Source organism: Triticum aestivum, chromosome 3A (assembly GCF_018294505.1).
Source record: "Triticum aestivum cultivar Chinese Spring chromosome 3A, IWGSC CS RefSeq v2.1, whole genome shotgun sequence".
Classification (NCBI taxonomy): domain Eukaryota; kingdom Viridiplantae; phylum Streptophyta; class Magnoliopsida; order Poales; family Poaceae; genus Triticum; species Triticum aestivum.
The window spans coordinates 12,505,127-12,516,925 of NC_057800.1; the positions used below are offsets into that span (position 1 = coordinate 12,505,127).

Consider the following 11,799-nt stretch of genomic DNA (forward strand, 5'->3'; position numbering starts at 1 on the left):
ATGATGTCGGCATAGCGTTCTACTCCATTATAATCTGAAGAACAAGATGATCTCGCTGTTCTTGGTGACTCATTGACTAGTAGGTGTGTTCAGAGCTGCAGAATGTGTGAGGCTGTTGGCATGTGAGTTACATTATTAAGTTTCAGTGTAGTTCAACAGTCGCGTGCTTTGTTTTTGTGCTGTATTGTGTGAGCCCGTGTGGTTACTGAACCTGATTGATATCAACGTTGATATGGCCGGCAAATTATTCAGGTGTCCACTCGCTACTATGGGGTTGTAATCTTGTACTCCCTTCCTCCGGGTTTATTAGGGTTGTAATCTTGTACTCCCTTCCTCCGGGTTTATTAGGCCCGTAGACAGAATCGGCAAGACCAAGGCAGTCTCTTATTCGCGCATGTTAATTGAGGCGTTGTCCCTCGAGTAATTACATGATGCTTCGTATGGCATGTCATTTACTGCAGATAATTTATACCGCTACAATTCTGCATGCTCTCCACCAATAGCATGCACGACTTTCCCTCTGGAGCCTATGCATGCGAATTTATTTCCCGCGAGACTAGCGGATGCCAAGCGAAATCTCCATGCATGTAGCGTCAGCGAATTAATTATCACCTTGATAATGCTGCCTCATGCGTTAAACTTGCATGCATGCATTCTTTCCAATTAATTTTTCTTGGCAGTCGGACCAAAGGGCCTAACAGGAAGGGACGCCTCTCCTTTGCTCACGGGCCCAATAAACCCGGACGGAGGGAGTAGCTGCGGTCTCTGTGCTGCTGGGTCCTAACTGATTCCATCCTCATACCAGTTTTCTCAAAAATGACCATTAGGTAAAACGAAAACAAAGAAGCAACATACTCCCTCCGTTCCAAAATAGATGACTCAACTTTATACTAATTTTAGTATAAAATTGGTTCATCTATTTTAGAACGGAGGGAGTATTTGTTAATGTGCAGTTGCTGAACTGGCCGTTCTTGCCTAATTTTTGTATGCTAGTGCCAAGATCGCAGCATTTCGGCAACTATTTACATTTTTTGTTCACAAACCCACTTCAATTTCCACCGAATCAAATCGCTTCCATCCACACAAGAATACCTTTTCTTTTGAGTTGTGCACAAGAATACTCTGGCCACTCTACTAGTTAGCTTTTTTTTTTGAGAATTGGAAAGCACTTTATTCAGACATAATGTTCGACGGGATACAAATAACATCTGGCCTACTAGAGAGCCATAAGTGCCTACCAACATCTAAAGACAAAGCAGCCTTATACAGACTGTGTGCCTCAAAATTCAGTGCCCTGTTCTCATGTATGATTTGCACTGACGTAAAGCTTTGAATCTTCCTTTTGATTTCATCAATAATCACTCCTAATCGGCCCCTGTAGGATCCTTTAACATGGATAATTGTCGCAGCACAGTCCGTTGATAAAACTCTAGCACCCCAAATCTGCAGCTAAAGACAGCCCCTTGCTGCACGCCGTTGATTTCAGAATTCCAGGTTCAGTCATGTCTGGAATTCTGATGGCCGAGGCTCCCAGGTATTCACCCGTGTCATCTCTACACATAGCTGCAAAAGCACCCCTATCTCCATTCCTACCTACAGAAGCATCAACGTGTATTTTGACTGATCCCGTTGACGGAGCGCTTTGTTAGATGTGTATAGTTCATTGTATACATCCTCATTGTATAAGGGGCTTTTCTGCACTTTACCACATCTGTATACTTCCTCCGTCCGTGAATAAGTGTACATCTATCTTTTGTTCTAAGTCAAAGATTTAGAATTTTGACCAACTTTATAGAAAATAGTAGTAGCATATATGATATCAAATTGATATATTATGAAAGTACATTTCAAAACGAATCCAGCGGTACTAATTTAGTGCCATAAATGCTGCTACGTTTTCCTATAAAATTGGTCAAAGTTTTAAAACTTTGACTTAAGACAAAAGCTAGATGTACACTTATTCACGGACGGAGGGAGTATGTACTGGCCGCTGACCCTCAGTAAAGTTAGTTGCTCATTATCCAACATGGTATCAGATGCTAGGCTAGCCATTCCCCCCCCCCTTCCCGCACGCTGCAACTCCGTGCACTCTGCCCGCAGCCTCCTCACCGTCGGCTGTCTCCGGCCCGTAGCCTCCCACCGCGGGCGTTCTCTTCCACGTCCAGCCGCTGTCTCGTCCAAGCCGTTGCTGGCACCGCCGGGCCTCGCTAGTCCGGCCGTTGCTGCCGCCACCGGGGCTCGTCCAGCCGTCGCCGACTCCGGCCTCTCCAGCCGCCGCCGGGGCTTGTCCAGCCGTCGCCGCCTCCCGGCCTCTCCTCCGCCTCCGAGGCCCGTCCTGCTGCAGCTCCTCCCGACCTCCCCCGCCGCCCGTACGCCACGGTTGCTGCAGCTCCGCCCGTCCGCCGTACGGCCACAGCGCCTCCCGGTCTCTCCAGCCGCTGCCGCCGGTTCTTGTCCCGCCCAGGCTGGCCGCTGCTGCTCCCCGCTAGCGTTTTGCTCGAGGGTGGAGCATCTGCCTCGATCCAGCCCCGATCCAGATCGGGTCATCTCTCTGTTGACCAAAAAAAGAGGCATAAACATCGGAGTGACTTCCTCATGTCCTCTTCGGGCTATGTCGCGGTCCCTCGGTGCTCGGTGATCTTCGATGGCACCAACTATGCTGAGTTTGCGGGGTTCATGCGTATCCATATGCGCGGTCTTCTTCTGTGGGGCGTCCTATCTGGCGAGGTCTCCTGTCCGCCATGCCCTGTTGCTCCTATGGCCCCTACCCCGCCGGTGCCGCTGGTTCTTGCGGCCAATGCTTCTCAGGCTGATCGCGATGCAGTCAAGGCGCTTGATGATGCTGTTGTTGATGCTTATGATCAGCAGGTATCTGCCTATTCCGATGCTCTCTCTATCTATCGGGATGATCTGTCTGCCTACACTCGGTGGTGCAATGATGATGCTCGTGCTGCTGCTGCTGTTCTTACTGCGAGTGTCCTTCCTCAGTTTGCTTCGGAGTTCATGGGCCTCGGTACTGTTGCAGCGATGTGGTCTTATCTCTGTCAGCGCTATCAGCCCTCTGGTGATGCTCTTTACTTATCTGTGGTGTGACAGGAGCATGCTCTTCAGCAGGGTGACTCATCTGTTGACGAGTTCTACACACAGAGTTCTGCCATCTAGCATCAACTGGACTCTCTTCGGACAGTTGTTTTGAGTCAGCTTTCTTCGGAGCTTTTTTCCTTTCATTTTGTTTCTTTTTGTTTTCTTCTCCGTTTTTTCATTCCTTTTGCATTTTGTTTCTTTTCCTTTTTGTCCTTCTTTTCTTTTTTTCATTTTATTTGTTCTTTTGGTTATTATTTCACATTTTTTTTATATGTCAACAACATTTTTCTAATACAGGTCTAAGATTTTTCCAATAGAAATTAAACACATTTTTTATATTTTTCAAATGCTTGATTAATATTTTGAAATACAAGATTAACATTTTTTAATATATGGTCAATATTTTTTCTATATATTTTATACTTTTTTAAATGCTCGATTAATAGTTTTCAAATGAAAATATAAAATAATTTTGAATACGCGGTCAATATTTTATATATACACATTTAATATTTTCTAAATTCTTGATTAACATTGTATAAATTCTTCATTAACATTTTTATGTACATGAACAAATTTTTTTATCATTTTTTAATAGACATTTTTTCAATACATGATTTACATTTTTTCAATACACATTTAACATTTTCCAACTGCTTGATTGACATTTTCCAAATACTTGTGCAACATTAATTTTTCTAATGCTTGATTAACATTTTATTTAAATGGTTAATTATTTAATCATTTCTCTAATACATGGTCAACATATTATCTATACACATTTAACATTTCTCAAATTCTTGATTAACATTTTTCAAATACTTGTTCAATATTATTTTTTCAAAATGATTGATTACATTTTCATATACATGATAAGCAATATCATTTTTTCAATACATGGCTGACAATTTTTCTATACACATTCAACATTTTTCTGAATGTTTGATTAACATTTCTTGACACTTGTTCTTCATTTTTCAAATGTGTTTTGTAGAGTGTTTTTTGTAATATATATTTAGAATATTTTAAAATTAGATAAAAAAAGAAGCAAAAAAGAAAAAAAAATATAATAGAAAACCCCCCAGAAAAAAGAGCCTGTGGCCTGCCCCACGCAGGGGCCGGCCCCTCTCTCTTGTCCCTTTAGCTAGTCGGAAGCTGGACTCGCCGAAGGCGGGATATAGGGGTGCCCTGCCATTACTAGGCTTATGTCAGTTTGTACTTGAAGAACTAAGTAGGCTTATTTGAAGTACAGTGTGATCTGTTCTAGTGAAAACTTATGTGAATTTATAATGTCAGACCCAAGATGAAAAATATGCAGTATCGGTTTCCAGCACATACCACCTGACAAATGTAGCTTCTCGTACCAGACGATAGTTCGTGTGGCATTTGTCAGGACATATTTTAGAGTGTGCGTTCACTTATTTTGCTTCATATGTAATCTCAATTGGAATCTTCAAAAAGACTTATATTTAGAAATGAAGGGAATACTAAGCATGGGAGGACAAAATTGCACCAAGACTACCGAAGATACAAGCGTTGGTGGAGTGCAGAACATTCGTGACAAGCGAGGGAGCCGCAGAGGGACCATGAGAAAAGAGAAGATAAAGTTTTTTTTTGCGTGTAAGAGAAGATAAAGGTTGGCACAAAAAAATAACTAAAAACATCTCTAGCAGATCCCGTAAAGCACCACCTGTAAAAAAATGATACACAGGCTCTCCTAAAACGAATTTACGGTATCGCGAGGCATGAACATATCCCATAAACCTGTACCGTAAACATTTTTATTTTTATTTTTTCTCCTCACGCTTCTTCCCCGGACGCATGCATGGATGAACTCGAACTCCGGCCGGCCAGAAGCCTCGGACGGAACATATCCCGTAAACCTGTATCGTAAACGTTTTTATTTTTATTTTTTTCTCCTCACGCTTCTTCCTCGGGAAGCATGCACGGATGAACTCGAACTCTGGCCGGCCGTAATGGCGCCGCTTCGGCCTGCCGCCTGATGGCCCGCTGCCTGCTTCGGCGACACTCCGGTGATGCTCCGGTGATGCCCCGGTGACACTCCAGCCCGGCGCGTGCTCCGGCGATGCTCCGGCCGGCCGCTGGCGAGCTCCTCCGCCTGCTCGCTGCTCATGTGCGGCGTCGTGAGACCCCCTGCTCCGGCGTTGACCGGTTTATGAGATCCTCCAAAAAACTGCTGAAATCCACTAGATATAAATAATTGGGACTCGAATATAGGGGAGCCTGTATAAATTTTTACGGGGTATGTTGTTTTATGGGATCTATTCGGGGCGTGTTTTTTCCAGCTTGTACCATAAATATCAAGGTTAGATCGCTTTTATAGAATCTGCTAGAGATGCTCCAAGCCGTGCGCTTGCAGCTTGTTCCCCGTGCAGTCTGTTGCATCCCGTTGCAATTAATGCACTCAGGCGCATCATATTGTTTAAAGACGATAAAACTGTAATAGGGCTGAGACCATGGTTAATAATATAGCCAACACTCAGTTATAAAGTGAAATGTCATATGGAGCCAACCTAATAGTCGATATATACAATAACAAGTTTTAAATATATAATATTTTATAAATAGTTGGTCCACTTTACACCCTTACATAGTGTCATGGGGCTCGTGCTAGAGCTGGCTAATAACTTTGAAAACCGCTTATCTTCTCTCTTTTCTTTTCTCTCCTCCAAATAAGCAAAGATATAATACTATATAATCCGTATAGCCTGTTTATGTCAACTTGTTGTACTTGCTCCGAGAATACAATCAAGGGTGCACATCGACATGAGTTGACTGGTTTGATTTGAGGAGCAGCTGAGCCTGAGCTCATAATCGAATATTCGAATTTAGGCTAGCTATTGTGTTAGACGCAAATGTCGTCTGTGAATGTCAGGCAGATCGACCGCGGGATTCCCATACGAATCAAGCTTTGTACATGATTTGAGCTAGCTTTGTACATGACCAAGCTGAATCGCTAGCTTTTTGTTGACGTGCGTCCTAGGTATTAGAGTTCTCAGGCGTGAGGTTGTGCGGTGCATCTCAATGGACATCAATCTCTCGCCTTGTGACAAGATGTTTGGTGCTAAACCAGTCACAACGTATTTTCATTTTCGAGTATCAACTATCAAATGCAATTCTCGTTGAGTCGAGACCATTAAAATGGGATTGTCGCAAGCACTTGCCCACTACTACATGGAGCTGGCCTTCGCCACTGCGTCTGCCAACTCCACTATCAAGGATATCGGAGAGTTCTGTGACTCGTCACTGCAAGAAGAGCACGCCTCACCATCCAGCGGACGTTGTGCCCCACCATCACTAGCACAAGGACTACTTCCTTTTGCAATATATTTTGCATAAGCACGCCTCAACAAGTTTATTACGACCATCAATCCTAAAACGCATCCATTGATGATGAAGAGACCCGCAAAGCTCCGTGAACTGAGGCGTGGGGAGCCAGCTTCCAGACTTCCATAGTCCGGTGACAAGATTGAATCCTTGAACCACTTCTTCTCAATACTAGAACCTTCAGACCCTTCTATCAAATTTAACACGGCCTTGGAAAGATCATCCACCAATGGAGAGCCTTTAGGGAAAACCTGTACAAAGGTGCAACATATTAGGCACGGTAAAGCCAAGTTAGCAAGCTCCAAAACTTGAGCATAGGTTGTAGCAGCAACTTACAAAGCCAAAACCGGCTGTCTTGTCAATGGGACCAACCTTTCGGAACTCTTTTCCGTACTCCAAGAGGAAAGAATTTATGTATGGTGTTTCATCGAAGATGGCAGATACCCCTTCATTCTTTGATCCAGACCTCAATGCTTTTGCATATTCCTCATGTGTGCTAAAAGCTTTTATCCGCGGCTCCTCAAATTGGAGCCTCCTCAACATTGAGTGCACAAATGAGCCACTCTGATACCCAACATTATCATCATTCTGTAAAAGTTGCCTTGGGTCTGTAATTAAAGGTGGGAGCTTCTTTGCAGTTAAAATGGACGACAAGCTTGCCGTGTAACTCTGCACTATAATTACCATTACGAAGCACCAGGATACCACAATAACTTTTGATTGGAGGCTTTTGAACTTTTGATCTATCCCTGAAATGTTAGTAGAGTCTGTAAGTTGGAGTCCATAGTATAAAGTAAGTTGGAGTTCATAGTATAAAGGTAAACAAAGTTTGCGAATTTGAAAAGAGCAAATTAGGCCGATTATAAGTACATACCATGCATAGAAGTCCCAGTGAAGAATGCGAAGTAGAAAGCAGCGTTGAACTGTTTCCATTTGGAACCCCTTAATTCATCATTTATAGGCTTTTCAATCATCCACACAATTAGGCCAGTGAAGAACATAAAAAGTATTATAGCAATCCAGAGGTCCTTCGTTAGTGGCTCTAAGAAGACCCACATGGCTGGTTCATCCTCATCTTTACTAGCTAGAACAAGCATCGACACACCAGAATCTGTGTACGGAACTGTGAAGTCCACATACCTAGTTCGATTGGCGATAATTGTCACATCACCCACTACTGCATCAAATTTCTACGACCCAAACATGAAAATAGAAAGAAAAATGTGTTACTATTAAATGAAGACTGTTTAAAATTCAAAACAAAAGAAGTTTGTTGAGAATATAGAATAATCAGGGCTAACCTTGAAATAAACCTGTGATACTAGTGTGTCATAAGAATCTGAACAGTCATACGGAATGTACCGGTAGCGTAGCCCATACGGCAGTTTCTTCACAGCAGCCTCAAAGACATCAATGCTGTAGCCTTTGACAATTGGTATACTAGAGCTAGGATTGGTCTCAACATGCACAAAGACCTCAGAATCCCGTCTCACGGGCACACCAATCTGGAGTGTCGTTCCATTTTCAGGGAAGCCCCATCCTCTGGGCACTGTTATTGAATTTCCTGGCCAAATAACTGTTCTCGTGACTTGATCCGCCCTTGTCGTATGTTTAGCTTGGCCAGGCCTAGTGCTAGAGTTAAGAAACGCTGAAAGACCGTTACCAAGGTTCCAAAAGCCAATGCGTCTAATTTCCTCTTCAATCACATTGACAATCTCATATGTTGGAACTGGCAAGTGCCTATCAACAAACATGAATCTCCCGGCCAATCCTTCATATTCCCCATCCATTATGTAAGTGAGGAGTTCTGGTTCAGCAGGAGATGCTTGGAGATCATCTACTAACTTGTCCATATTCCCTAGTTTAGACCTTAGTTGTAAGGATCTGAACCTCTTAGCTTTCTCTGTTGCAGATGCTATTGCCCATAACAAATCATATGACCAGTATTGGAAGATGGTTGGTTTTGCCACCCGAACATCGGGGTCTTTATGGTATGTGGATCTGTATTGAGTGACAAACCGAGCCATGAAACCATTGATCCTCGTAGTCTTTGCTACATATGGCCGGAAACCGACAACACCCTGCATGGTTTCAATGGTATGTTGGGGAAGCACATCAAGGGCATTACCGATGTCATCTGTGACAATCCATACATACCCTTCAGTCATCATACCGATTGTTGAAGCTCGAGCAAATAGGCGGGAAGCATCGGCTGGCAACATATGAACGATGAATACACGTGTTTGCATGGTCTTCAGCTTGTATAGTTCCACATCAATTCGGTAATCAGGGGATGTAGTAGGGATGGCAGAATGGTTAATGACATGGACGTCAATGGACTCAAGAGCACTAGTAATGGAAGGGAGAATGCTGAGACCATGATTGTTGTCCTCATGGACCAGAACAACATTTTTCCAGCCATATGCCTTAATAAAGGCAGCAATCGAAGCTGCTTGGGAAGAGCCCTTGACACAAGCATGAAGGAAGTACGGAGCATGACATTGAGTAATTGTATCACCTGTTGCAGATGAGGTGATGAAGGGAACCTTGGTTTTGTTCGCTAGGTAGGTCAAGAATTCTGCTTGTAAAGTATTCTGTGGACCGATGACAACCCCAACCTTTTTGTTATCGATGAGATCTATTGCTGCAAGGCAAAAGAATTATCAACTTTCAGTAAAGTGTAATGAAATCTGGATGTGTGGTAAAAATACTGGAGACATGCACTTCAAAAATTATGGAAAACTAAGAGCCAATAACAACTTGTATTTTCTGTGATCTTTTTCTAATTGGCTTCTCATGTGTTATTCGGGCAAGAGTGGAGTTGAATGCATGGACCAAAACGGTGATGGAAAAAGGATGGGACTAACAAACGAAAGCAAATAAAATGGTATAATACTATATAACGTACCATTTGTGATGTACATATCCGGGCAATATTTCATTTCTTTCATTTTTTGAATGGAAACTATACTTTGTAAAACACATGATTTTATAATAGTGCAAACTATTTTTTTCCTTTTGATTCCCAAGTCCAACATGGTGACACATAACTCAAACGAAGTTCAGCGTACGGAAGCCCACCATGTGCAACCATGCCCGAACTACATGCAATCGCTAAGCGCTCTCAAGTGTGCCTAACAAACTGAAAAGGAGTCTGATTGCATGACATAAACCCTAGCCACTGGAGGGAAGCTCCATTTCTTGCCTCTGTTTCCTTTAGTTCCCCACGTCCCCTATAGCTACTTCGGTAACAGGAGATGCTGGGACCATAGATACACGTTGGAGTGCAGTCTACGTTATGGTACATAGGTGGCGGTGGCCTGAAGGTGGAGGCAACGTCACATGAAATAAAAGTGCCATGACTCAGTCTCACTAATTCTAGTTGTGACCATCTTTGTCTACACGACACACATTGTCGGCTATGGATCTGGTGGGTTATCGTCAGTTGAAAAAAATAACGCGTTATAGCGCCTCTACTAGCAATGCTATAGCATTATGAGGAATGCTTCGCTAAATGAATCAATGTGCATTGTCTCGCTAATAGCACGCTATAACATAATATAACACTCAAATAGCGTATTTTAAGGGCCACTCTATTTTACCATAGCACACTGTTTTTTTCATTCGTTCTCGTCTGGTGCTTCAGCTTGTCAAGAAGGTGTTGGTGCCAGGTTTGATGAGTTTGGTTCGATCGGGTTTTTCTTCAGTTTCACTTTTTGTGCCTCCGGCAACGAAACAGTGGTTCCACAGGTTTCTCACCTTTTTGGGTGGAAGATCATGCGGCTTTTTAATACATACTATGCGAGTCAAGTTTGTTTAGGTTTAGCCCTTTTCATTTATAGTTTTCTTCACTGGAGCCTCGGAGAGAAGTCAAGTTACAAAAGATGGAGCTAGAGGCAGCGACTTAGAAGAACTTACATGTAACTTTTGGTTGTATCATAGATCTTTGTTGTACACATGGGTGTTTCAGTTTCTTCAGTTGGATTTAATGTGTTCAATTCATGAATACATAGGATTCTTTGTCTATAAAAGAAAGCTAGCTGCTCTGGTGGCAAATAGGAAGATGGCGCAGGCCGTAACACTTGTAACTGAATCTCTGGATGAAATGAGAAGCATTCCTCTCACGGCGATTCCACGAGATTACTGTCCCAATTCGTTGATGGGGTAGATCGATCTTTAACAATAATATAAACCACCTATATAAGCTTCCGCCACTCACCAGGAGTACGAGGGTTACCAGTTGGGCATTTTGGGAAATTATAGGAATATAAACATGATTGTTTAGTTCATATAGCCTGGGTGACGTTAATTTTCTCTTAGTAAGTACAATTTTCTTACTGTTGCCTAAGATAAGGCCTTTGGCATCCAAGAAAATCTTCATTATAGTAGTATATGTCATGTTTTAATTATTACTCCCTCTGTCCTATAATGTAAGATGTTTTTTGACACTAGTGTAGTGTCAAAAAAGCGTCTTATATTATGAGATGGAAGGAGTGGTATTTTTGCAAAATCCTTTAATTAATTGTGTGATTTAGTCTTGTGGGCATGGTTACTAGCTAGAGATGGCTTCACGACAAGTTTTGTTCTCATCTCTTCGTGACATAAAATGCTGGTTTTGATCTACTCCAAGATTATAACTAGTACTAGTTCTTCTAGACCTTGTATGCATACTAATGTTATTCAAAGAGGATACATGCGTACATGCATGCATGCAAGATGACCAGACAATTCAATGCGCGCGAGTACGTAGGCGTATATAGGAGTACGTACCTGCAGATGCGGCGGTGACGACGTCTTGGTGTGAGTCCCTGACGTGGAGCTTGACCCTGGTGGTGTAGCTGGGGTGCGTGGCATAGAAGTCGTGCAGCGCCATCTCCATGCTGAGAAGGCTCTTCTTCCCCAGCTCCGTCGCCAGGTCCAGTATCACCCCAACGTTGGCCGTCACCAGCGATGGCGGCGGTGGCACAGATGCGGCGGTGGCGGCACCGTCGAGGAGGAAGAGGAAGAGTACGCCGAGGAGCTGGCAAGCCACATTAGCACGTAGTACTACAGGGGAAGCCATATGCATGCAGATCGCAGTAGTCAGCACTAAACACAGCAAGACGTAGCTATAGCAAGCATCCGATTAGGGGTGGTTAAATACTTGCTAGCATCCTCTAATGGCGGCGCTATTACCGGGCTTCTTCCTGCTCGATCGTTTGAATTTCCCTCTTCTTCATGGGCGTACGAGGATTGACCGTAACTTACTCGGTTGTTAGGTACATCACATACATCCGCCAAGTATACTAAGCAGCCAAGCAGGGCGTCCAATGGTTGCAACGTACGTAGTACCGTACCGTAGTGGATAAGATGTAGAGCTACTCGATC

At 43.2% G+C, this 11,799-nt stretch overlaps 1 protein-coding gene across 1 annotated transcript; it reads right to left on the reverse strand.

Moving 5' to 3' along the window:
- Positions 1–6,275: 6,275 nt before the first annotated feature.
- LOC123056606 (glutamate receptor 2.7) lies at positions 6,276–11,512 on the reverse strand. Its single transcript, XM_044479952.1, has 5 exons — positions 11,203–11,512; positions 7,734–9,076; positions 7,307–7,622; positions 6,805–7,175; positions 6,276–6,683 (listed from the first exon to the last, which is right to left on the reverse strand). Exons 1-5 carry the CDS (start codon positions 11,498–11,500, stop codon positions 6,276–6,278), a joined length of 2,736 nt encoding a protein of 911 aa, XP_044335887.1. The 5' UTR covers positions 11,501–11,512.
- Positions 11,513–11,799: the final 287 nt, after the last annotated feature.

Bases quoted from the DNA above. Each gene is read 5' to 3' on its own strand.
- LOC123056606 (XM_044479952.1), bottom strand. From the start codon at position 11,500: ATGCATATGGCTTCCCCTGTAGTACTACGTGCTAATGTGGCTTGCCAG. The intron at 7,623-7,733 runs GTTAGCCCTGAT...TTTGGGTCGTAG, and splicing joins TATCACAGGTTTATTTCAAG to AAATTTGATGCAGTAGTGGG. The intron at 7,176-7,306 runs GTATGTACTTAT...TTTCAGGGATAG, and splicing joins CACTGGGACTTCTATGCATG to ATCAAAAGTTCAAAAGCCTC.